Source organism: Danio rerio, chromosome 25 (genome assembly GCF_049306965.1).
Source record: "Danio rerio strain Tuebingen ecotype United States chromosome 25, GRCz12tu, whole genome shotgun sequence".
In the NCBI taxonomy this organism is placed as follows: Eukaryota; Metazoa; Chordata; class Actinopteri; order Cypriniformes; family Danionidae; genus Danio; species Danio rerio.
In genome coordinates, this window is record NC_133200.1 from 20,464,979 (window position 1) to 20,492,500 (window position 27,522).

At 37.5% G+C, this 27,522-nt stretch overlaps 2 protein-coding genes across 2 annotated transcripts in view; one reads left to right on the plus strand and one right to left on the minus strand.

Annotated features, from left to right (window-relative positions):
* Window positions 1-3,657: 3,657 nt before the first annotated feature.
* hapln3 (hyaluronan and proteoglycan link protein 3) lies at window positions 3,658-8,293 on the plus strand. The gene is given in 5 exon segments (NM_213101.1): window positions 3,658-3,699; window positions 4,133-4,305; window positions 4,889-5,260; window positions 6,316-6,618; window positions 7,212-8,293. Coding segments are annotated over 4 exon segments (1,092 nt in total). The 5' UTR covers window positions 3,658-3,699; window positions 4,133-4,175; the 3' UTR covers window positions 7,499-8,293.
* Window positions 8,294-12,032: 3,739 nt separating this feature from the next.
* acanb (aggrecan b) overlaps window positions 12,033-27,522 on the minus strand; it is a 16,864-nt gene continuing 1,374 nt past the window's right edge. Inside the window, exons 2-18 of the mRNA XM_068217527.2 lie at window positions 24,827-24,909; window positions 24,359-24,751; window positions 24,083-24,257; window positions 23,823-23,950; window positions 23,441-23,734; window positions 22,871-23,167; window positions 21,373-21,556; window positions 21,143-21,270; window positions 20,759-21,052; window positions 20,605-20,673; window positions 19,202-20,515; window positions 18,999-19,112; window positions 18,518-18,676; window positions 18,351-18,433; window positions 18,102-18,246; window positions 17,735-17,917; window positions 12,033-17,514 (exon numbers count right to left, since the gene is read on the minus strand). Of these exons, the coding sequence (XP_068073628.2) occupies window positions 17,429-17,514; window positions 17,735-17,917; window positions 18,102-18,246; window positions 18,351-18,433; window positions 18,518-18,676; window positions 18,999-19,112; window positions 19,202-20,515; window positions 20,605-20,673; window positions 20,759-21,052; window positions 21,143-21,270; window positions 21,373-21,556; window positions 22,871-23,167; window positions 23,441-23,734; window positions 23,823-23,950; window positions 24,083-24,257; window positions 24,359-24,751; window positions 24,827-24,902 (4,122 nt within the window). The 5' untranslated portion in view covers window positions 24,903-24,909 and the 3' untranslated portion in view covers window positions 12,033-17,428. The remainder of the gene's footprint in view (window positions 17,515-17,734; window positions 17,918-18,101; window positions 18,247-18,350; window positions 18,434-18,517; window positions 18,677-18,998; window positions 19,113-19,201; window positions 20,516-20,604; window positions 20,674-20,758; window positions 21,053-21,142; window positions 21,271-21,372; window positions 21,557-22,870; window positions 23,168-23,440; window positions 23,735-23,822; window positions 23,951-24,082; window positions 24,258-24,358; window positions 24,752-24,826; window positions 24,910-27,522) is intronic.

Here is a 27,522-nt window from a genome sequence, read left to right on the forward strand (position 1 = left end):
CTAATTATCTGACAAACCCTACGCTCCCTACATTCCTACTTCTTTTTTTAACAATGTAAAAAATTGGACAAACTGGAGCGATATATTTTCAAAATAATCTGTTTTGTACTGCTAAAATTAACTAGAAGCAGTTGATACCAAAAGTCTCGCTCATTCAACACAGAAATGTCCACACATTTTCACATATTGAAAATAAGGTGTTTCAATAGCTTGTTTATGATAAATGTGACCGAGAACCAACTAAAAAGGATGGCTCTGTACATTTAGAGGTCATAATACTGAGTGATGCTGTCAGTTCAACATCCTGGTCCTTACAAAGGCCGCCTAACAGTCCTTTCCTCTTTCATATTAGTGATTTAAATCTCCCATTAACTGTAGCACTAAATAACAAGGGGAAAAGGTCAGAATTTGGGGAAGAGATAAAAGATGAGAACTCCTGGCTGCCGGACAGAGGTGTGCTGACAGAGAACAACAAACTCTTCAATCCCCGGTGATCACAAATAAGAGGAAAAGTTCACATCTGTGGGGCTACGGATACTTTACTCAGATATTTACTTTGGAAAATTAGCACACATTTGCGGGTTTCGCTGAGGAGAAGTGGAATTATAGCCGCTGCCTTTTTCCACAGTAATCTTTTTTCAGACCTCAGTCAAAGGTCAGCAGTCATGTTTCTGGTGTGTAATTTTATACACATTAGCAGTTTATTATTGAATTTCAGGTTCATTATTCTTAATTGCTGTAAAAAAAGAAAGTCAAATATTTATCCAGTCATGATTTTGAACTATTTTACACATTCTTGAGGCCTGTTTACACCAAAGATGATAAAAATCCAAAAATCATTCTAAATATGAATGAATAGCAGAGTCCTCAACAGCACTGTAACAGTAATCAGACAAAAACAAAATTATGATATACTAAGTCAAAGTTTTTTTAATTAAAAATCTTAAATTCAATCTAATTTATGGATAAATGACTTGTGAGCTCATTAACTCAGCAGAACTCTGGATATTTTATAAGTAATATGCCATTATTTAGTCCTTATTTTTTTCAATCCAACACAAGAATATTGTGTGGTACCAGTTAAGATTACTTTTTGGTAATCAAGAAAACGGTATCCTAAAACTAACTTACCCAGAAAGTTGCAGGATTTTTTTTAATAACAACTTGAAGCAGAGGTTTCCAAACTCGGTCCTGGAGAGCTGGTGCCATGTTGATTTTAGCCCCAACTTACCTCAACACACCTGCAAGGATGTTTCTAGAAAACCTTGTAAGAGCTTGATTAGCTAGCCCAGGTGTGTCTGATTAGGGTTGGATTTAAACTTTGCTGGACATCGACCCTCTAGGACAGAGTTTGAACACCCCTGACTTACGGAGAAAAGAAAATGTTCCTGGGAGATTCTTCAAACCTAGATTGCGTAATGAAAGCATTTAGAACCTACAGAGGACGTTCTGGGAATTATTCATTCACTTTCTCTCAGCTTAGTCTCTATTTCAGAGGTCGCCACAGAGAAATGAATTTTATGTTCATTTCTCTGTATGTAAGAAGGTACACCCACTGGATGACTCTGGTTTACAAGTATCTTCTGGGACTGGTGCCTTCATACCCAAGTTCCCTTCTTCATCAGTCAAAAAGCCAGTATGCCCTACATTCAAGGGAATCTTATCATTTGATTGTTCCCAGGGTTCGAACTGAAATAGGGAAACGAGCCTTTAGTCATGCCGCCACCTCATCCTGGAATACTCTTCAGTCTAAACTAAAAATGTTTAAGCTCATCCCAATTACATCGTTTTGCTTTATCGTTTTTATCAAACAACAACAGTCTATTTCTCAATGGGTTTTTAATATATTGTATGTGGAATAGCTGAACAACTTAACTGTTTTTTATATTATATTATTTTTCTATTTATTATCAATACTATTATAATTTCTTTTTCATAAGTTGTGTGTTTGCGGACCTCTTGGTCAGGTCACCCTTGTAATTGAGATCTTGATCTCAATGGGTTTTTCTCTTAAATAAAAAATCGAATGAACCCCCAATTATTCCAGCATATGTTTTATGCAGCGTATGCCCTTCTAGTACAGAAACATCCATACACGGGGGCGGATTTAGTGGATTGGGGGCCCTAGGCAACTTGAGCAATGGGGCCCAAGTCCTGAAATGTACCCCTTATTTAATTTCTTTTTTTTTTTTTGCTGCTTTTTATATTACTCAATCTTCTTTTCTATGTTTTATCTTAATGCAATCTCTATATTTTACATAATTAGTTTTCTTAAAATAAATTTGCAACAAAAATAATAAATCTACATTTTTAATAAATTTGACTGCTGGACTGCTCTATGATTGGGGGTGGTGGATATTTTATTAAATTGTTATTACATAACACTACATTATTATATTATATTTCATTAAATAATATTTATGTAAAAAGTTCTCTCACTATACAAAATATGATAGAAAATGATGTTATATATAGTTTATACTTTAAACAATAATTATATTATAAAAATATAGATATTTATTGGGGCCCCCCCAGATTTCCTAGGGCCCTAATCGGCCACTTATCTCGTTTATTGGTTAAATCTGCCCCTGCCCATGCACACACACACACACACACACACACACACACACACACACACACACACACACTCTTACACTACGGCAAATTTAGATTATTCAGTTGACACATGTATTTGGACTGTGGGAACTTGGAGCACCCAGAGGAAACCCACATAAACACAGAGAGAACATGCCACACACCAACTGACCCAGCCAGGACTTGAATCAGCGACCTTCTTGCTGTGAGGTGACAGTGCTTACCACTATGCCACCATGCCGTCCTTTTCTGGAAACAAAAAAAAAAAAAAAAAAAAAACGCCAAAGGGGTTTGTCATAATTTTTACTTTTTAATCATAAATTCACATTTTTATCTCATCATTATGACTTTTGAAGTCACAATTTAAACTTTAAATATTCATGATATCAAGTTAGTTATCATTTCAACTTTTTAAATCATAAATTAAGTCATAATTTTGACTGATTGTTTGTGTATGTTAAAAAAAAAACATTTATTTTACAGATTATGCTCTCATGAAAATGAAGCAATTAGTGAAAGTGTAGTTTTTGGTGCATCGTTTATAGGCACAGGGAATGTGGTTACAATGGTTTAACTAGTGTGTCTACGCTTCTTTCCTTTGGTAGTTAAACCAAGGTTAATCAAGTCTTTTGTTTCACTTAAACATACATTATTTATAACTGTGCATTTGGATGTAAAAAATGTAAAGTATTATACTAGCTGTAGTATATAGACATTCACTCCGGCCATTATAAGAATAGATTTTTTTGTGTGTTAAACCCGCATAACGAGACATGAGTGCATATATTTTGGCTTCCACCTTGAACTCATGAAGCTCCAGGTTTGGGAAACCATCAACTCACCTTGTGCTGTAAAATTATACCGTGATGATGGACGGCAGCTCGACTGCTTTGTAGACCCCACAATTATTATTGTTCGCGAGCTGGAGAACTTCAAAAGACATGCCTAAGTGACGTCACCACAATATTATTACAGAGAGAGGGAAGGAGAGAGAGAGAGAGAGAGAGAGAGAGAGAGAGAGAGAGAGAGAGACTATTATTCCTCACCTCGGACGATGAACAGGGTAGTTGTAGCAAAAGGAGCCTGAGAAACTATTTGACATTGGTAAGTTGCGAAAATGCCTTCGTTGTTTGATAAATGTGTTTGTTAACGATTCTATGAACGTTGACTATATTGCTAAATGAATCGATGCGGGCTCGGTCATCATGGCTATAGTTTGCCTATTTGTGTTTTTAATTTGATTGTTTGTAGCCTAAGTTTTATCATTGTCGTCTATTACTGTCTTACAACTTCTTTAAATGTCGCGTAATGTTTAACAGCTTGATGTAGGCTTGATGTATCCTTATTACTTTTCCTTCTCGTCTATTCAGCAGCAACTTAGTGTTTATAGAAGCTGATGATATATAACCCAGTCCATGACGAGCAAATCAAATCACTGTTTTAGTACACAAATGCTTCCATATAAGTAACGTATGTTGCGTTTGAATTGTTTGTTGATTTGTTTTTACATATATCTCGCATTGTCATAAAATTCAAGGATCCTGTTGGAAGTGTACGGGACACTGGGAAAGACTGTGAATATGTGGATTGTACGCCATCTGCTGGTTCTTCTTATTCACCTGGTCCTCGGAAGCTTTGCGCAGCGATTCTCCAATGGCTATTATTATCAGGACATAGTTGGAAATGGAAACAGCAACGGCAACGGGGAGAGTATGTTTATTTATTTATGTGTTGCACTTAGAAATAAAGGTTTGTTGTACAGCCAAAACGTGGCCTTCACTGTGATGCCATAGGCTATAGGCCTAAAAACTTTTTGGTTCCCCAAATTCCTAAAAATATAATATCAATTTTTTAAGAATATTTTTTTGCAGTGGCCATGGATGTTAAAAGTTTTTCATGGAACCACTGAGTCAAATAAAGAATATTTTATAAAGAACTCCTATGTATTTTTATTTGGTTAAATATGAACCTGGATATATTTGAATAGCCCATGAGGTGTAGTCAACATTTGAAGTGGATCAAAAAACCTTTTCAAAATTGTCTGAAGACTAGAGAATAGGAATTCAATAGTTTTGAGACAACTTTGAAGAAAGGTTTTGATGCGCTTTAAATGTTGACTAGCCTATATTCTTCAAAAATGCATTACGTTTTATTCTGCTTTTTAAAAATCTTTTGCTTTTTTATGTTTAAAATTATATTTAATTAACTAAAAAAAACTAATAAAATGAGAAATGAGCTTTAAAATGCAACTAATTTTTCACATATTCATACATGCCTTTATTGTTTGTTTTAGTTTACTTACACAAGATCCGTCTTCATGTTGAATCCCCGGAGACTCTGGTGTCAGCAGTTCAGGGCAGTAACGTGACTCTGCCGTGTCATTACCGCTACGAGCCCGCGCTCAGTGCGCCCCGCAGGACGCGGGTCAAGTGGTTCTGGCAGCCCGTGAACGGCGAAGGCCAGGAACATGACGTCATGGTTGCCATCGGCACACGTCACCGGAGTTACGGAGACTTCAAAGGACGCGTGCGGCTCCGGCGTAGCGCTCCGGGCGACGCGTCTCTCGTCATCAACCCGCTACAGTCCGACGATACCGGCCGCTACCGGTGCGAAATTATAGATGGTCTGGAGGACGAGAGCGTCACCATGCAGCTGAAGTTTCGAGGTCAGTCATATAAAAAAACCTTTTCGTCCTTCATTAGCTTTACACTAAAACAGCCACTACAATTCTATAGATGTTATAGGCTATTATTATTATTAATAACATTAAATACTCTTATCAATATAGGCTCATGATTAGTATATTAACATAAACATTCATTCATTCATTCATTCATTTTCTTTTCGGCTTAGTCCCTTTATTAATCAGGGGTCGCCACAGCAGAATGAACCGCCAACTTATCTAGCACATGTTTTTACACAGCGGATGCCCTTCCAGCCGCAACCCATCAGGAAACATCCATACACACTTATTTACACACACTAACACACTATGGTCAAGTTGATCATATTGACGTGCTACCCACTGCGCCACCTAACATAAACATAAAATGTAGAATTAGCACATCAAACAAAATATATCATTTTGGATTTTATTACTAACAATTAGGCCTATTTATATGATTAAGTTATGAAATAATGTGTTGGTTTTTAAATTACACAAATTATTTAGTTTGGAAATGCATTCTTATTTTCTAATTGTGAAATAATTATTTATAAAATAATTAATTAGCAAGTAAAATATTTTATTTCCCAGAGATGGGTTGCGGCTGGAAGAGCATCCGCTGCGTAAAAACTTGCTGGATAAGTTGGCGGTTCATTCCGCTGTGGCAACCCCGGATTAATAAAGGGACTAAGCCGACAAGAAAATGAATGAATAAAATTTTTTACTTAAAATCCTCAAATTTAGTAGGATTTAAGCAAGTTTATAATATTTGTTTTATTCTACAAATGTCTGTCTTCCAAATTTAAAGCTTTCTCATCAAAAGATTACAGAATATAACAAAGTTTTGCTCACACACACACACACACACACACACACACACACACACACACACATATATAACCTAACTATAGATCACATTTTTATAAAATGTTTGTTTTTAGATTATTATATAGAAAATATAATTGCCAAACAATTGATTGACTATAGGTCTACAAAATACTCTCAAAGCAACAGAATAAAGAGCATCCGTCAATTTCTCATTTTGCACTCCACAGGTGTGGTGTTCCCCTATTACTCCTCCAAGGGGCGCTATTTGATGAACTATCACGAGGCAAAAGAAGCCTGTGAGAAGCAGGATGCACACCTGGCCACCTTTGAACAGCTGTTTGCTGCTTGGGAAGAGGGGCTGGATTGGTGTAACGCTGGATGGCTCACTGATGGGACGGCTCAATATCCTGTCTCAGTGCCCCGAGTGGCCTGTGGAGGCACCAACATGGCAGCTGGTGTACGGAGCTATGGCATTCGAGACAAAGATCTAGACCGGTTTGATGCCTTCTGCTTCACTGCATCTATAAGAGGTAACATGTTTGTATATATTTAGCTGAGGAAGATTCATTTAAGTTCAGTGTCCAACTGTTTCCAGCTTTGGCTCCATGAAATTTCCTGGTAGATTCTCCTAAGGTTACTGTACATGTGGCTGTAATTTTCATTCTGAAAAATGTTTTTATTTTATGACTATTTGTTGATGTTGACAAGTTGGATGAACCTGCTAGCAAGAATTCATGAACTTTTCCATTTGAATCAGTCATGCAAATATTTAAAAGCTGTTCGCCTTGATATGTCAGTTGTATTTAGATTTTGTCTTGGATTGGCATTCGATTCGTTTAGTGATGTTTTATACATAAAACATGAAGAAAAAAAGACAAAGTTGTAAAATAGTATTAAATTAAGATAAAATGAATAATTAAATCCTATGATTAAAATGAATATTAGAATATTATTATATTAATATAATAAATTAATTCTAATATTTATTATTTAATATTTAAAATATTAATTCTAATATTTTATTTTGTATTAATATTAATAATTAATAAATTAATTCTAGTCATTTAAAGCTGAATTTTTAGCATCACGTGAAAAGTTACCTTATATCTTTCTTCAACTTCAGGTGAGGTCTACTTTCTGCAGCATCCCATCAAACTAAATTTCAGTGAGGCGGTGGAGGCCTGTCAGACCGACGGAGGTCATATTGCTAAAGTTGGCCAGTTATACGCCGCCTGGAGGTTCGTGGGATTGGATCAGTGTGACGCGGGCTGGTTGGCTGATGGTAGTGTACGTTACCCGATCGTTCACCCCAGGATGAACTGTGGTACATCAGAACCAGGAGTGCGCAGTTTTGGCTTTCCTCCCAAACATTTAAAACATGGCGTGTATTGCTACAAAGTCCACTGGTAAACTCTATAATACATGTAATATGTATAAACACTTCTGTGGAATGGGACAGTTTAGTACTTTTTCTACACTACTGATATTCGAATCATATTATTGTGTTTGTTACTGTATGTGTCTTTATTTGATATAGATGTGTATACATAGATGCCTCATTAGGGTCTTTTAAATGGGATGCTAAATAACAACATAGGCTCATTCTGAAAATGTGGCCCTATATACATTTCTGGAGATCATGAATTATGTAGCCAGAGCTACGTATGACTGCATTTCATCTTTAAAACGAATGAAATGGGGCGGTATGACTTCCTTTTCTCGCTTACCAGCAGACCTCTTACCTCCATATGGGAGAGGGGTCTGGATGCAGACCTGGTGCAGTACAATCTGAGCTGCATCTAATGCTTTTTAATGGGCTAACCTAACCCCACCCGTCACAGTGACATCATTCACTCTATTGAGTGCCTTGCGTCTGACATTGCATTGCTGAGTGATGCAATTTCAGCTTGCATCATAAAGGCTGCATCCTGATACTATTACCATATGGACGTTCTGCTGTTACCAGTTACCGGTAGCTTGACACGTACGTCGGCAGACTTGAGACGCAGAGCAGAGTCAACCATGATGACGGGGTTTGAGACTGGTGAAAAATGGTTCCAGAATGCAGGTGAGACAAAACCCAAAGAATAATTGGTCAGTCAGCAAGTCAGTGAGTCAACAGTGGCGCAAATGGCACTCGTCAGAGGAATTTGAGATCTGAAAAAGCGTTCACAGCAGCCTCTGGTGGATTCGTGAAAAAAAAAAAAAAAAACTTACCTCCTGGAACTTATTTTGCTTTCTCCAGAAATGTATATAGGGGTACGTATTCAGAATGAGCCTGGCTTGCTAAATAAGCTATATGCTAATGGTCAAAGTTAGTCGGTAAACACTTGATAACACTTAATAAACAATATACAAGACTTCAACTGATGATTATAACAAACTAATGTTAGCATACTACAACATGAGATCATATTGTATGATTACATATTTTAAAAACACTGTGTAATTTAGAGGGATAGTTCCCCCAAACATGACCATTTCCTCATTCATTTTATAAATATCTTTCTTTTGTTGAACACAAAACAAAGAATGTTGGAGACCGGTAACCATTGACATCAATATTGGGAACAAAAAACACTGTTTCAGTCAATGGCTACTGGTTTTCTACATTTTTCATAATCTCTTTTGTGTTCAGTAGAAAGAAAGATACTCAAACAAGTTTAAAACAAGTGGAGGATGAGTAAATTATGACATAAATGTCACTTTTAGGTGATCCTACCCTTTAGATGTAATTTTTACAAAAAGAAGCTGCACAATGTTTTAGCTTCTTTGAAAATGCATTGATTTTTATTGTGAGTAGCAGCACATTGACTGTTTAAAGATGGCTGTCGAAAGTGGCATCTATCTATATATACATATCTATGTTGGCTTGATATGATATGTCCTGAAATTCTTCTAAAATGTTTCTACTTTTTGGCAAAATTACATTCTCAGCGCTGATTTACTTATTCAAAACTTAAAACATGAAGGGTAAAGCACACTTTTGTTCCATCCCTTATGAAAATAATCATGATTTTATTAATAAAATAGTACAATATAAAAACACTTAATTTTGTGTGTGTGTGTGTGTGTGTGTGTGGGTATTGATTACCATTTGTATAATGGCAGTTTTATAACAAATATGGTTCAACTACGGTTAGATTAATAATTTGTGGTTTAATTGCAAAAGCCATGCTTCCTTTTTAGTAAAACAATGGTTATTTTTCATAAGAGGGTTTAATGGTGAATCGTGTTTTAAGGCTAAGTCATAAATTTGGTGATTGGTCTATCTTTAAAAACATTTATGATCCATTTGCTTGAGATATGTCGAATTTTAATGGATTGAAATCAGCTGATCAGTGACATCTACTGGTATCGCATTTATATGCATGACTTTTTACTATTATATGAGACATCTTCATCCAAAAAGCTCAATTTCCTGTAAAATAAATTCAATAAATAGTTTTTTTTACCAACTGAAATTGTGTATGTGTGTTTACTTTGAGACATTTCAAATATTTAATATTTAATCTAAAAACTACTGCACACTCTCAGAAAAAAATAGTATATGTTGTACCAAAGAAGGTACAAACCCTTGTCATGGGGGCAGTGCCTTTTCATGGAACAGAATTGTACCTTAAGACAAAGAAACTAATTTGAACCATTGCAGTTTGCACCTTTAAGGACCTGATTTGTACCATGGGAAACCAAAATTTATCTTTGGTTTTTAAAACCTGCAGATACATTATCGTACCTTCATCAAAAGTACAAATCTGATCTATGGAGGTACCACTACAGTGACAAGACAGTTTCTACCTTAATAGTGTCAAATGTGTTTCTTCAAGAACTATTAAAAGGCATTTTGCTATATCCAAAATACCTCAATTTATTTTCAGTAAATCTAAAACATTAAATACATTTATTTAATATCTTTTAACATAAATCAAAATATCTATTTGTGCATATCATTTCACAACACTTTTCACAAAAATGTTACAGAAATACATTCTCCTACAATACAAAGCAAGATAAGACCTTTGTGATCACTCAAAAGTTAATTTAATGAACTATATTTTAAAAAAGAAATTGAATTATGCAATAGTATTGTAACGAGATATGCATAATGTTTGATTGGTTTTACAGTACTATAATGTCTGCATGAACACTTTGCATAAGCTGGACTTTTGCCAGCTCACGTGCATATCAATAATAAAAATGTATTTATCAGAAAATGCCTAACAAATGTGCATTAAAAACGCCTTAAATGTTTAGTTTACTATCGTTTTTTTTTTCGTATTAAAGAACTTAATAAGTAATATTTATGAGTTTCTTTAAAGTCATGCTTTTAAATGATGATTCTTGTTTTAATATGGAAATTATTCATAAAATCACCTTCAGCAGTAGTTATTTAAAGAGATATTGTTATAAAGAAGGTGTTGGCCAACACTTATGTATCTTTTTTTTTATGGGAACAATTGTGTACCTTCATTTACCTTCAAAAGTCAATGGTAAAAATGGAAAAAAAAGTTAAATATTAACAATAGAAAATTTCTTTTTTACTTCAAAGTAACTAGTAGCTTATCTAAAGAATAAGCATAATGCATACACATACCAAAACGCATACCCATACACATACAAAAGTAGTAACTAATCGTGCTACTTAGTTACTTTTAATGTAAAGTAATGCAGTAAGTTACTTTTAGGTTGCTTTTGCATGACTTGTTCTTATCTGAGGCTTGATCTCTTTCAAAACATGCAGGGTTTTCCCCTTCTTTTTTAAATAGAGAAGCTCTGCAATTAACAGTGCAATAACCTCCATTTTCCTTATAAAAAAAACACATTAGCATTATAATTCAGGATAGTTTTATCTTTTAGGAACTTTCTGACCCCAGAGATATACAATCTGTATATACAGATTAATAAAAGCTTAAAGCAATGTGTTTGATACTTTTTTGTGTCTTTTTGCTTGTTTGTTTGTTTGTTTGTTTTATTTTATTGAATGCATAAAATGACTGCCCACTGAGACAATATCATTTTTCCTTTTCTTTAATTCATTGAAATCAATGAATGAAAATACTTCCATCGCAGAAATAATTCCATCCACAATGCCACCCAGTGTGTGATTCAACGCGACAGTGGATTTGCATACGTGACCAACAGAGGGCGCGCTACTGTAGATACGTCAGAGTTCCCGCAGTAAAGCTAAATCAACAAGATTCAAAAACAAACTTAAGCTGTTTATTCTTTAAACCAGATTTGGTGGGTAGGTCTAATGATTATGCCACCCTTTCCACAGGATTTCATGATCCATTGGCGTCAAGGATATGCCCTGTTTACACCTGCTTCCCAAACATGGATGGAAGGCAGGGGAGGAAAAGCACATGAAAAGCCAGCAGTGTTTTCTCAGTTTGGTTTTTCCACTTCGCTAAACGCATAAAGATGCACAGTTTTAGGTAAGAGTGGGATATTCATACACTTTTAGCTTCTCATTTCCCCCTGAGAAAATGTCATGAAGTAGGTACTTTGTTGTTTGTTGTATAATTAAGTTTTTAGAAGTTTGTAATGTTTTCCCCATGTCCCATTTTGACCTGCCTCAACATTTTCGGCTATTTTAGAAAACACTTGACAATGCTCAGTTTCTATGGGTTTACTGGATTTGATAGGCATAAGCTTGAGTAGCATATTCAGTTTTCTATAGTGTGATAATGTTATTCGGTTACTTTTTTTTCTTCAGAAAATGACAAATAGTCAGAAGAATCAGGGTTATTCAATTAAATTTAGCACATCAAATATTGATGTCGTGTGTGTTGTCTAAAAATGATAAAAGCTAATCGTTTTGACTACGCTGCATGATTACCGTGAATAATTTCCTTCTATAACATTCAGAACTGAACAAAATCATCACTAAACTAGAACAAAACCAGCGTTGTGTGGAAAAGAATGATTCTTTAAAAGAATTAGATGATGATATTGAAAAACACTTTAATTCACACACATTTAGTCTGTTTATTTCAGGGGTACATGTATGAGCTCAGCATTGAGCTGATGGTGACAGAGTGCACAAGATGGACATTGCCGGGAACAGAGCAATTCTGTCAATCACTGTTAGGGACATTTTGTGTATTGGCTTATTAGGTAAACATATGTTTTGAGACCATGTTAAATCTCTTTTGTTCTTGTGCACTCATTTGCATATGGGTACAGACATATACAAAGTTTGATAGGTACGGAATTCTAAAAGACTGTTATGACTTCATTATGAAGGTCAAGTCGAATTATCTTGCCTTGTGAGTTAATTAAGAAAAAGTGAATAGATTGCACATGAAATAAATGCTACTGAATTACAGTAAGGTCATTGACAGAATTGTCACAAATATAGTTTTATCATTACAGCTACTGTATACTGGAAATGATGTCTTTCTAATCTGAGTGAACACTTGTATACTATGCAAGCTGATCTAGAAGAAGCTGGGGAATTTGTCTTTCACAGTTTCACAGAAAGATACAAGACATTTAAACTACAACAAACCACAAGACAAGTAAAAAAAGACATCTTAATTAATGAATTTGAAATACTACAGTACTTAAGTGTAATTGCGTCCAGCTGTGGTCATTAAAGCCTTTTGTCATGTTCATTATACCTAATTTTCTTTGGACTTTGTCCCAATTTGCATACTACATGTCTTAATCAGGGTTGACAAAACCCTGTTTCTAAAGCAGCGTTCACACTGGACTTAAGTCCCCATTGACTTCCATTCATACGCACGCAAATGCGCCAGACTGGAAACACAAGGTCATGCGACAAGTTTTGCAGATACCTGCGTTGAAAAGTTCAAGCTTGGTGAACTGACCTGCAAAATTGCATCACTTCACTGTTTGAGACCAATCAAGGATCAAAACATAGCCTCTCTTTACAGGAATTGCTCGCTTTTTTAATTGTCTACTCATCTTGTTTAATCCCGCCTCTTTTCGCAGCGCTGTACGAAAGAATTTCACAAGCTCAAACTCCAGTATGACTGCAGCTTAAGCTGCATATTTAAATTTTCTGTCAAGAGAGGTCATGTTTTGATCCTCGATTTGTCTCACGCACTCAAGTGATGTGATTTTGTAGGTCAGAGTTAACCAAGCTTGAACTTTCCAACGCAGCGATCTGCGAAAGATGACGCACGACCTTACGTTTCTGGTCTGACGCATTAGCCTGCGTATGAATGAAAGTCTATGGGGAGAAAAGTACAGTGTGACTGCAGCTTAAAGATCTACCTTTCTGCAGATTTCAATTGCAACCCATATCAAACACACCTGCCTGTAATTACCAAGTGCTGTTCAGGTCCAAATTAATTGGTTCAGGTGTGTGTGTCAAGGTAGGAGTTGAAATCAGCAGGAAGGTCTTAAATAGTATAAGGATTGCATCCAAATCATAGTATTGTATGTTGAAAAACTGTAAGCCAAAGTTTTCCGAAGGGTACAGTATTTCTGGCAGATCTGTGCATGCTTGTAGGGCCAATATTACCTACAACCGTTTGTGATTTCTTTTTTTTTTTTAATTGTATAAAAATAACAAGGAATGCAAGGCCAATGTTACCACATGAAAATATATAAACCTCAAAGTTAAGCTAAAGTAAGCTTGGTCCTAATACATCCAAATGCAAACATTAGTTCTAAGCAATAAAAATGCTCCAGAGTACTCTTACTGTGCTTCTACAAAGAACAAGAGAAAAAAGCTGTTTTTATAACCAATAGCAAAAGTACATGGGAAACAGATCCATGCGCACTGGGAAGCGGCCTTTAAAAAGTTTTTAGGCTGTGTCTCGAATTGCATACCTTTGTACTTTTGATGCATTATAAGTTCTGTTGACACCACTCATATGCAGAGTGTGATGTCATGTGATGATGCAATTGCCTATTAATTTACCTTTCGTTTTCAAAACATTCTTGGCAGCCCAGCAGACACACAACGTCATAAGACGTTAATATTAGGTTAGATTTAGGTCAATCTATGATGTCCAATAATGATGTGAAATGACATTAACTTTGTTGATTTTAGGTTGTGTTGGAAAGTGATCTAAACCAGTGGCGCCTGCAGGCGTACGGCTGTACGCACTGTGCGGACCTACCATGAGAGGGCGCGATTTAATGCCGCTTTTTAAATTTATTTATTCCATAATTTAAAATGATTATTAAACAGTATACAATACGATATATTGACAAGGCAAAAAGGAATGACAACAAAAAAGGTGTGTGTTTTAAAGTGTGTATGCACTTGCATGGTGGGAGATGGGTAAAGAAATCTATTGGCTTTAGTTTTACTGGCTTTTTTTCCGCACCTAAAAATCACCATTAGATAGCTATTGTTTGAAACAAGGTTAAAATGAGTAAACGCTCTTTAAAACTAAATTGAGCTAAACTTAATTGAGACATTTGGAAAAAAGGCCTAAAACTAATGAGATAAATACTGATTTCCCGCACGGGGTGGAGACTGCAGTCTCATTAACAGCACCTGAACTGTTTTATCAGACAGATCAGATTTACCTGCTACGCGGCCGAACCGCTACCCTTCAAGGTGTTTTAAACAAGTTTATTTGACAGACTGGCATAAATAAGCAGACATCTCCATTCTCACGAGTTTTTGAATTGTCTCACACTTCCAACCCAGTTTGTTCTACCGAGTTTGTTCGGTCAGTGGAAAGGATTTAGTTAATGCTTCTCTAATTGTATTTTCTCACAATTTTCTGTCATATATTGGCAAATTTTTCAATATGTCATAATTTTAAAGATTATGTCTTGAGCATCTGATTTTTCCTTGGTACTTATGTGCTTATTACATTTAGATTTCAGCGAAATATTAAAATTAAAAAGGAAACAAGTTATGTTTTAACATATGCCCTTGAATAATGCAGCCTTTGACAGCAAGCATCAGTGTTTCTTGACATGATTGGCGGAAGGGGGTGGGGCGGTGCTGGATTTGTGCGTACCTTGGAATAAAATCCTGCAGGCGCCCCTGATCTAAACCAACGTCATTTTGACGTCAAATATTGACATTTATTTGTCAGGTATGGCAACCAAAATAGACGTTATAGTGGTAACGTCCACACAAGATTAAGCTGTAACCTCATTAGACATTGATATGTTGTTGTTTTTAAGTTCCATTTGAAAGTAACCAAAATGCAGTGTCTGTCCGACGTTGGGATACAACGCCAATATGATGTCATGTTGACATCCTGTGTCTGCTGGGAGTATATACTGTTCCAGGTTCAGTAAGTAACAAGTATACCACTCCGAAAATAGACACTGATCATCGTTTGTGCAAGCTTGCTGTATGCATGGACCATTCCAAAGTACCTCAGAAGTAATACAAGCCAGCTGAAAATTTTCCAGTGAAACATCACTTGTCAGAGTTGCGGTATCTTCAATTTTCAGAGGTAGCTTTAATAGCATGAATATTGTAAAGCTCAACATTACCTAGTCTGTTAAATACTTCTAGCAATAATATAGTTCAAATATCTCCAAGATGACTACCGCCACAGATGTCACAGTGTGTTAAAGTTTTAAAAAAGTGATGTAGCATGCTGTGTTTCTCATCTAGTGCGCAACACTGTTTATAGTTGGTTTCTTTTGGATTGTTGACCCAAGACAGATCTTGAAGGCAGCTTGTATAGAATGATATCTTGAAAACAGATAAATCACCAGAAATGCTCAAGCTGGCTTATTAAAAACCAGGAAGTAACCATGCTTATTGTTGGTGAGGTAATGTTCATACAAGTAAGCATTAGCATCACCGGGGAAACCTTTAAAAATGTTTGCACTAATGCAGAATAATTTCCTTGAATAATTCTTGATTTTTACTTTAAGAACTAAATGATATGTACGTAATAATAGGTTAAATTGAAAACTCAAGGAGCACTCTGTGCTATTTTGTCTGTTCTTCATAGATCAGGGGCCTCATGTACGAAGACTTGCGTGGAAATCATACTAAAACATTGCATACGCACAAAGCTGTAAATGTGCGTACGCAGAAAAAATTTCAGATGTATGAAACACTGCGTACGCCGAATCTCACGCATATTCTTTTGTACATCTGAATGAACGTGAAACTGAGCGCAACATGCACGAGCACAAAACCCCTCCCTGCCTCCTCCCCCGTATGAATATGCTAATGACTATGCTAATGCAAAAACCCAACGAAAAAGCAATGTCAAAAGCAAGCAAAAAGAGAAACTTTGAACAGAATGTGAATTGGAGGTGCTGCTTTCGGAGGTAGGCCGGAGAAAAGCGGTGTTATTTGCAAGTTTGTTCTCCGGAATTAACAACAAAAGGAAAAAAATAGAGTGGGAGAGTTTAGCTGATGCGGTTAACACAGTTGAGTTTGAACATCGCACTGAGTGCATTTAAAAAATAAATAGTCTGGTTTATATCTGTAAAATGTTGCAGTACTCTTAACAGTGTCAGTGGCGCGCTCGTAAGACGCATGCAGTCGTGTTTTGACACGTTCGAGTCTGAACTCGGCTCGAATCCAGCGTCTGATGAACTCTTTCTTCTTTTTTTCCCCCGCTACATATCAGATTTTGCCAACTATTTATCACAAGAAAGACAAGTAGGAATCATTAATAAGTCTGTGCATCATATTTAATTTGCACATTTATTGAATAGAAATGTTTCTGATTCACGAATGCAAATTCATCTTCAGATAGTGTCTTTATAGCAATGTGCGTGCAGTAGATAGCTCAGATTACATTGGGAAAACAGGCGACCGCTGCAAATTGTGCTTTAATGTTTAGCTGCTCAACTGTATGGTATGGAAACCTTATTTACCTGCTAGATGAACCCGTCTCATACAGCTGCCATTGCAAGGCTCAGACACTTTGTAGAGAGGAATTTAACACAACTGCCTCTAGGAGTCGCCAATGGAAATAAAACAGACACGCACAAAAAATGTGCGTACGCCTGCCAAAAAGCTGCCGTGAAGCTGCGGACATTCCCACGTTCAGTTCATTGTTAGTAAATCCAAACGTGAGCGATTCTGAGCGTGAAACCTGGCGTACGCAAAGTTTTTGTGCGTACGCAACGTTGATACATGAGGCCCCAGATCATTCCTGACTCAGCAGTTCTGTACAAAAAATGGAGAAATACTATTCTTTTTAAATAAATTTAAATAAACCCAGATATCTATCTTTCTTCTCCCCAACAGAGCTCTGAGCAGTAAACTTGTAAACCAATCAGCCAGGTGGACTACAGTGAAGTTTGTCATTATACATTAGCTTGTTCTCTTGAGGTTTTCTTCTGTGTAAATAAGGCTTCTGTACAGATAATTTTTATTAATAATAGTCCTCTGGATGTTTTGAAGTGTGTGTGTACTTTTCTTTACAGGACCTTCCTCCACGTCCGACTGTTGACTGCCTTGGGACGTATATACAGGGATCTTTTCCTTAGCCTGTTGTTTTCTATGCCTGTTGAGGGAGGTAAAACATTTGCAAAGATGACTTTTTAGATATTTGAAATGGAACTTTACTCCACAAAGCATAACTTTAAGCAGTGATTTCCCACCCCCACCTACTCCTGCCATGACACCTTTCAGTACTGGGAATTATGGGTCCTTGCAGTACTCGGGTGCATTAGGTCACAACTCTCCTAAAACTTTGTATTTTAGTATGTGTGGTAAATACTTACCCCTTATGCATTCCACTCGAGGCTTTTCCCACTGACCATCTGGTAAACAGCGCACCACAGAAAGGTGGCGCTGTGTAAACCCACTGTTACACTGGTATCGAATGAAAGAATTAACTGGGTAGCGATCTTTGCTGTTCCCAAGCATCCGTGCATTCTGCACCTCAGGAGGCGTTGTACATGTGACTACAATAAAAATAGTGAAACATAATAGCAAAATAAATTTGGAAATAGTAATGTAGCTCCACTATAATAACAATACAACATAATGATTGAAATAATGACTTGGCATGTAGCTGGTTTGATAGGCTAATGGCTAACATAGCTAATCGAGTTGGCGGTGAAGTTCTCATCTATCACCTCTTCTTACCAGGTCCACTCTTGCAAGTGAAAGGAAGATGGTAGTTGCAAGGTACATCATTCCACTGGCCATTCTCATGCCATATCATTACAACACAATCTTCTCCTGTGCTAAAGTAATTATCTGGCTGATTGGGTCTCCAGTTTTCATATTCCTATAAAACAAAAATAGCACAGGTTGAAACAATTACATAATTTAGATGCCTCAGGTCAAATACGTCACTTCGTGTGGGACAATGTCAGAAGAAGTTGGTCTCACCAAAGGACTTCCATCTGTCCAACGGAACTCGTTTTGCACATCCTTATCATTTAGCCCGATCCACTGATAATCTTGAGCTTGAGCTATAGCATACAGAAATGTACAAGCACTTTCATGTAGATCACAAAACAGGTACAAAATTGTATTAGAAATGACTTTCGACTCACTTTTTACAAACTCTTGTTCTTGTTGGGAGGATATGCTAACTAGGTGAGAGTTTAGCTCTTGACAGTGTTGCTCAGCACTGGTCCAAGTCTCACGCTCATCAAAATGAATGTAACAGCTGCCCATGAACTCCATCCACCCTTCAGCACATCCCTGTACCACTAAAAACACAGAAGAGAAAAGGGATTTTTAAAGGGGTGGCTTGCATCTCAATTCACACATTGCCTATGCGTTTCACTGCTTTCTACACTCTGTATTTGTAAGAAAAAATTTGTCCACATTAAATGTCGTAGTAAATAGTCAACATATATTCACTCTAAAAGCTTAGAATTTAATGTAATTAAATGGCTTTGAATTATACCCTTACTCATAGGAAGTAACAAGACAGTAAAAAAACAAAGGAAATGAAGATGTCTGGTTTGAAAATCATGGCATATTTGAATGGTTAGCTTTTACATGTTCTATAAATGACTTTTCACTTACACATTGAGCAGTTTTCTCCACTGAATCCTGAATGACATTGACATAAAGCAACTCCATCTTGTAAAGAACATAGACCTTGACCACAGGGGTTTGGATCACAGGGGTCAAATGGAGCTGCCAAAGATTAATTTTCAAATTTTATAATGTAGATTCTGTACAACGGTAAAATAATAAAAAGTAAGATATTGTAGTTGAGTTATTACCTTCATTAACAGATGGATTCATTGTCGATTTTGGCATTTGAAGTGAAGCTGAAGATGGAGTGGTGAGTACAGGGATGTTAGTTGGGGTGGTAATCAGAGGTGACTTGTCAGTCACATCAAAAGCCTCCATGGTGACACTAATTTTCTCATCTCTTTCTGGTAGGAGGTCATTTGATTCATGTGAAGTACTATTTGAAACTGATATGGAATCTTCTGTGTAAGGTTCTGGAGTACTGCCCTCACCACTGATCTCTACCGATCCACGACCCTGTTCTGTTCCAGCTGTGGGCCTTAACGTCAACTCAGTGACCTCATCATCTGTAAAAATAATCATCTCTCCATCTTGTCTCTGAATGTTTTCAGACACCTCGCCTGAAGGATGATTAGGATATCCTGATGTTCCAGTGACAGAGACCGATTTAAAGCCAGAGGCTGAGCTTGATTCTAACCCAATGGCAGAGCTAGATCCAAATCCAGAAGCAGAGCCTGATCCAAATGCAGAGGCAGGGCTAGATTCAATTCCAGAGGCAATGCCAGATCCAAATCCAGAGGCAGAGCCAGATCCAAATCCAAAGGCAGAGCTAGATTCAAATCCAGAGGAAGAGCCAGATCCAAAAGCAGAGGCAGAGTTTGATTCAAATCCAATAGCAGAGCCAGTTTCAAAGCCAGAACCAGATCCAAAGGCAGAGTTTGATTCAAATCCAATGGCAGAACCAGTTTCAAAGCCAGAAAAAGATCCAGAACCAGATGGAAACCCACTTTCAGCAGTGTAAAAACCAGACAATTCCTGCTCTCCAAAGGCTCTTGCAGTAAGGTCAATCATTTTTGTGTCTACAAATGACACACTGAAGAAGCCTGATCCACTTGATTCTTCACCACTGAAGAACCCACTTGTTCCTGAACCACTAATTCCACTGCCAAGTCCAGATGGAAGACCACTAGCCACTGCAAAGTGTCCAGACTCCTCTCCTGATTCTTGGTCCCCTGATTGTATTCCCGAAGTAATGATAATACCGCTACCACTGCCATCTTTAGCCTCTGAAGCACTACCTGAGGCAGAAGACCACATGAGTGCATCTGTACCTTCTTGGTACCTCACAAGGAAACCTGATCCATCACCACTTTGGCCAGAACCGGATGCACTACCACTGGCTATACCGCTTCCTGAAATGTAACCGGAACTAGAATCAGGAACACCTGATGCCGAGCCTGAGGCTGAATCTGAGCCTGATCCAGATGTAGATGCAGATGCATATCCAGATCCAGATCCAGATCCAGACATGTCCACAAACAAGGGAGGGACAATTGGATGAACTGTAACACAAATCATTTAAAGTTAGCACACCTAAATGTGATGCAGTCAAGATTTGCAGTATCAAGCAGAACTATCAAACATTTGATACCAGGTCTCTGCAGCATTGTTATGTCTGTAGCATTCAGCATATCTTCATCAAACCCCAAAGACAGATTTGCTGAAAAACAGTTAAGTATCTGAGATCAACACCTTGGCTTGCCTGTCATTGCAAACTTGTACAAACACGCATTGAGCTGTTATACCTTTAAAACAGTATGCATCATATCTTGAGTATGGATGTGGGGAGCCTGTTTGGTTTGGTTGGGCATAAATTGTCTGGACTCCAGTTTTGTTTCCACCACAATCAAAGTCTGGGCTACCTACAGGGTAGCGGACACTGCGGTCAGCCAGCCATCCTGGGCTGCACTTGTGGAAACCCTGATTCCACGCTGCATAGAGTTCTCCAGTTGAGGCAAGAGTAGAACTCAGTTTTCTGCAATGGGCAACAGCTTCATAGTAGGTAAAGCCAGCTAGTGAGCTCACATGGAAGATCTCCCCTAAAGGATACAGACCAAACAGTGATGTCATACAATAATGTGTTTACCATATTGTCATGAATAGCATTTATAACTTGAAATAGTACTCACCCTTTATTTGGTCCATGTAACAGTACACATCATATTGTTCATGTGCAGGCCTAACATTGTAAGAGCGTACACCAGGGACATCCTCACTATCTCCAGAGCATTTCTTTCGAGGATGCACAATTGGATATCTAAACATAGGAAGTGTCAATATGCATACATTGGAGCCCTGATACCAGTTAATTTATCAGAGACACAAAATAAAGGGCTGCACTTTGTAGAAATATGCTCACCTGACAGTTTGATCTTGTAGCCAACCTGCACTGCATTGATGAAGGCCAGCTTCATAAGCAGCCTGAAGGAGCTCAGGAGTGGCAATGACTGCTCCCAGTTTCTGACAAGCATCTTGTGCTTCCTCATAAGTGTAAGCATAGCGCCCAGATTCAGCACGATAGTGGAATACCACTCCCTTGATTTCTAGGGCAAGGAAAAATATGAGCATATTTATTAAGAGGCTTTTCAAGAAGTTGTTGTCTTATCATGAAAGTAACAGCTTATTTCGAAATCAGGGGTCCGTTCTTCGTACCTCGCTTAAATGGTCTAAGATGATTTGGCAGATCCTGGATCTTTTAATCTCGATAACTGATCTCTTGCTAATTTGGTTCTTCAAACAAGTTCGCGAATCAGATTAGAATGTCTGGATAAACTGATCTGAGATCACTGCGTGTGTTGTGAAGGACAGATCTATCGATCCTCAAAATCATGATCAGCAATGCAACGATTGGCTGACGGCACAGCAGCGTAATGACATCATCTGATGTAATTTTGCTCACATGGATAATTGAATATTATTCAATTATCCATGTGAGCAAAATTACATCAAATTAGTAGTAAACCGTTTGTTAACTATGACACGCAATAACCTTCCACATTTGTTGTGAGCTGCAGGCTTTACACTTTCTTGTGTCAAGAGTATTCATCATGTATTTCAGTGCATATCAGTGTATTTAGTTCTACATTTAGAAAATTTTGTCTATATTATAGTAGACGTTTTTTAATCGGTGTAAAGAATAACTGGTTGTTTACAAAAGCATTTTGATATTGGTAAAGGCGTCTGCAACTTTTGTGAAGCATCAAATCACTATTAACTATCAAAACATGTTTATAACTGCATAAATGTATTATTGCTTTAAAAAAAAAGTCACATATTGTGCATTTCTATCATAAACAATTTGTACTAAAGCGATCTAAAAAGTTCATATCAATAAGTTTTCTCTTTGCACCACCAGGTGGCAGTCTTTGTACTTTCATTTCAAGGGTGCAGATTGCATAAGTTTTATTAATATGTATAACTTTATTTATTTTATTAATGACTATAACTTTATATATATATAGTTAAAAAATATGTACCATTTTCCCAAGTGTATATAACTACTACTGTAAGAAAATATCAGAATTCGGTACATACTTTCTGTATTATCTTTGCTTGATCTGAGCCGATCTAATCCTGTTTATATGAATTGAACCTGCTCCCGATCAAGTTTGCCCTAGCAGAACTGTTGCTATGACAACAACTCTCAGATCAGCTTTGAAGAACGAAACGATCCTGGATCGTGTCAAATTGTTAATATCCAAATCCAGCTAATTGAGTAATCCACGTACGAAGAACGGACCCCAGTAAAGAGAATTATAATGTCCTAGGAACTTTTTGAAAATACTTGGTCCTTCATTTGTGCAGGTGACTGATTGCAATGTGGTCATCTCAAGACACATTGGATTAAGTCCACTTACTAGCAGTGACATTGATACTGGGAATTGCATGTTCCAGGGAAGGTGGAGCTGTGGCCACATTGATGATGTCTTCCTCAACATCAGTTATGTTGAGAGGTGGAGATAGGGGACTTTCTGTGCTTGTTGTGTTAAAAGGCTCATCTGTCAATATTTGGCCACGGACCTCTCCTTCAGTGGTCACTTGTTCTGTATAATCTGAAGAGCTTGATGTAACTGTAGCCACTGTTAACACTGACTCGGTGGTAGTGTATATTTCTGGAAATGGCGTGGTCTTTATTAAGACCTTATCTTCTTTATCTGCAAAATAATTAACAGAGTGTATGTGAGAACTGGGTTTTTTGAACCACAAAAACACCTAGATATCATTGGATGCTCAAGTTTCTAGTCTAGTCAATATCATAAAGAGGTCACTGCTAGAAGGAATACAACTGACTAGAAGATGACGAAAATGATTTATATTAATTATATTCTATTCTTTTAATGAGGAACTAGGATAAGTAGGATATGTAAATTATTTAGCAGACATATTTTACAAAAATCTATAATATTGATTACGATCTATGTGCTCACCTTCATAACAGATTGCATCATAGCGGGAGTCTGGGTATGGATAACCAGTCTGATTTGGAAACAGGTAAACTGTTCGCACTCCCAAAAGCCCCCCACCACATTGGGGTCTAGCTATATTTATAGGGTACCGCACACTCCTGTCTGCAAGCCAGCCAGCATTGCACACATCCATGCCAGTCTTCCATGCTAGGTACAGCTGCCCTGTGGTAGCTAATTGGGCTCCTAACTTTGCACATTGGTCTTCAGCATCTGCAAAGGTGAACTTTTCCACGGACATAGAGTAGAACACTCTGCCTAGGTGATGAGGAGAGTCCATTAAGTAAAACCCAGCAGCACAAATACACAAACAAGATACATGTAGGTTTGGAAATGCCTGAGGTACCTGACATTTTCTCTGCAAAACAGTACACATCATAGGTTTCATTGACGTCTCGGACTCCATATGTTCGAACACCTGGGAAATTATCTTTGTCTCCATAACAAGGCTCCCTTGGTTCATGGATAGGATATCTAAGCAGAATGCATGCAATGTTATTATAGTTATGAGTTTGTTTCTTTAGAAAAGTTGAAGGGGATGTTGATTATTTTACTTAAATACTATATTTTTGTGCATATCAAGCAGTTAAACACAATTGTCATCACCTCACGGTTTGGTCTGAAAGCCAGCCAGCATCACACTGATGGAATCCATCATCATAGGCAGCTTGCAACTGTGCTGGAGTTGCGATAACAGCACTGTTCTGAATGCAGGCTGCTTTTGCCATTTCAAAGGTTAATGTGTATCGGGTAGAAATTGCTCGGTAGTGAAATACAATGCCTGTAAAGATTTGAGCCATTTAACATGACATTTAACAGTTATTTATGGCATTTTCAGTTCTTTATGCAATAAATAATTGGGCTTGATTTAAAGTGCCTTACCTTGTATTTGCATTTCCACCGAATCATAGTTATCGTCAATCCCCTGCATGACCTCACATCGGTAGGTGCCAGAATCATGGGAACGGAGTTCTGAGATTTCAATGGTAGCATCACTTGGCACCATGGGGTAGTTTACCAGATGAACCCTGTCCAAGTACTCTGTCTCAACCTGCACCTGACCCTCAGTAGCAACCAGTATAAGGGATATTTTGCCCTTATGGATATGACTCCATTTAATACGCTGGGACAATGGGGCATTGGTAGGGGAGGTCAGGGTGCCAGGGTCCTGGAGGGTGATGTCCTGAAAGTAGCAGGGGATAACCATGCTCCCCCCAAGTAGGGGACGCAATGGCTGTTCCACAGGGATGCTCACACTGAGGGTGCTGTCTTGATCTGTACAACATAATTTAAACTAAATTATTAAAGCAATAAAAATTGCAATACAAAAATAACCAATATTTTACCTACCAGCCATGTCTCCAAATAATATCATGCCAGAAATGCCATGGGTGCATATATACAGCAGGAGCCAAATCAAAGACATGTTTCACCTTAAGAAATATAGAAACAGTTTTTTACATTAATAATTCAGCATCATGCACGTTTGACTAATGTTTGACAGTGAAGCATATAACAAAGCAGCCAAACAGTATACACTGACAGAAGAAATAAATGACAGTGTTCCTTGATCAAACCCCCTGTAGTTCACATTTGGATGTCTCCCTCCCCTGACACAATCATTTTTTGGTCTTGGAGTCTCTACTAAATTGATTAATGAATCTGATGTATTTTATTATATGCGCACACGCTTTGTGGAGTTGGGGGTATTTCAGGACCTGGATGGGGAACCACAGCTTTGTGGTACGACAACTTTAATCAGAGATTTAATCTGTCACTCTTCTTTGAGTGCTACAGCCCTGCAGAGTTTACTTTTAGTCCAGTTCCAACTCACATGTCTGTGGTTTTCAAGAAACCTTGACTGACTGATTAGTTTGATCAGATGTGTTTGTGCAATGCAGTGTTGCCCTGTCTTAAATGCACAATTTTGTTTCTTAACCCCTAAAATGCATGCATTAGTACAATAGTATATGAGTTAGAACCAGGGATGACTACTTCCTGGAGGGCCATTATTGTAGAGCAGGGGTGCTCAACTCTGTTCTTGCAGATCTACGTCCTGCAGAGTTAAGCTCCAACCCTGATAAAACACACCTGAACTAATTAATTGGGACATGAACAGCACTGGATAAATACAGGCAGATGGGTTTCAACTGAAATCTGCAGGAAGGTGGATCTTCAGGAACAGGGTTGAGCACCCCTGCTGTAGAGCTTAGCTCAAGGATGACAGCTTTAAAATGATTAGGGCATAGGGATGAGTTCTTCTGAATGGGACACAGTGTGTGACACTAATCAACTTTCTTGCACTCTAAATGTTTAATACTGAAGGGCTTTTTGAAAGTGGACAATTTTGAGAACTTAGTTTTAGAATGACACTAATAAGGACACTAACATGATTAGAACATGTTTTCTCTTGCTAGAGAGAGCTACTCAGAGGGCAATGTATCACTAAATCTCACGAGATTCCTATCCCTGATTTATTTCCTGCACTACTTTACACATGTACTGTAATTTTTTAAAAAAAAAATCAAACTACCCGATCTGTCAGATAAGGATTGTTTTATTAAGATTTTAAGCTAAACTCTGGAGGACTGTGAACCTTTAGGAGTCCAGTTTGACACCATCTACTTTCTAGGCAAATGAGGTACAAAGATGTCCCAGAGGTAAATAAAGGACAGAATTATCCCTTTTAAAAGGGTCATGAAACACTCTACAAATTTCATTATTAATTCCATTACCACAATGTTAGCATCTGTTAGCTTTCACTGTATCTAACAAGTGGCTAGTATTTATCTTTTCCCCTTAATATTCTATAATCATCTGGGTTTTAAAAATATATGGGGTTGGTATCGCCTATGATGACAATGTAGGGCTGTGAGGATTCAATGGTGCACCGGTGTATAATTATTATTCATGCAACTGTGTGTCTTTATTTAATGAGAAAACACTGTTTTTGAAATATTATGTCAAGCTTTGAGATCATGCAGTTGTTAGGTGTTCATAATAGGTGGCCCAACAGAGATGACTGTGATTGGCTTTACTGATGACCAGTTTACAAGAGTATGGACACTGGAGAAAGCTGCATCTGTCAGCTGATTAGTTTGCCCATGTCTCTGCTCACTGATCATCTTGCTGACACAGCATTCAAAAGCTGACAGATACAACTTTCAAATGCTCCAGTGAAATTTTCTGTCTCTTCAAAGTCTAAATCTGTGTAAATTGCAAAACAAGCACATGTAAAAATGAAAATTTCCTCATGGTTTGCTTTAGATTTTTAGTCAGTGTGACAGATGACAGTTGAAAACACACCTGCTTGTAATATTCCAGCAATCCTGAAGACACACATTATGTATTTTTCGTTGTGCTGGCTTAGGGATGGCGTAAACCTTAACAGGACCTTGGGTTCCCATGACTAGAGTTGCCCACTCCTTCCTAAAAAGCACAGTTTTTTGCTTTTTTTCTCCTAATCCAATGTTTCTAGGGCACACTGACTGGACTGAGCAAATCACTTAAGCCATTCCAAAAGGAGTTTCTCCCTTTCTCCAAGTCTTTACTCCGCCTGACTGAGCTACTGTACTCCGGGTGGAAATTTGGAACCGATTTGAAACATGACGTCATTAATTCACTCACCCTTTTAAACGTTCACACGTACACTCTCTTTCTCCCCGTCTCTCTCTCTAAAGAAGAATAGTTCACTGTTTGTGCCACAGGAAATGTTCTGGACTTGGTAAGTTGAATTTTAATCAGTGGCTACTGTGAAATCAAGTTGGATAGTGGCACAATATTTCTCTGTAATATTTATAAATGCTAAGGTTCAGGTCGCTGATAAACAGTGCGACATTCACTACTTTTCCTAAATTTTTCCATCCTGGCTTTTGCTCAGGTTTTCTGAATCAAGCTGTTTTAAATGCACTGAGTGACTGTAGGAGACCTCCATCCTGGCACGGCCCGTCAAGTAGCTTTTTATCTCACTCCCCTAATGCCTTACTTCTGTTTTACTAGTTTATATGCCAGTAAGACCAGAACTAAGAACAATAGACCACTTCCTA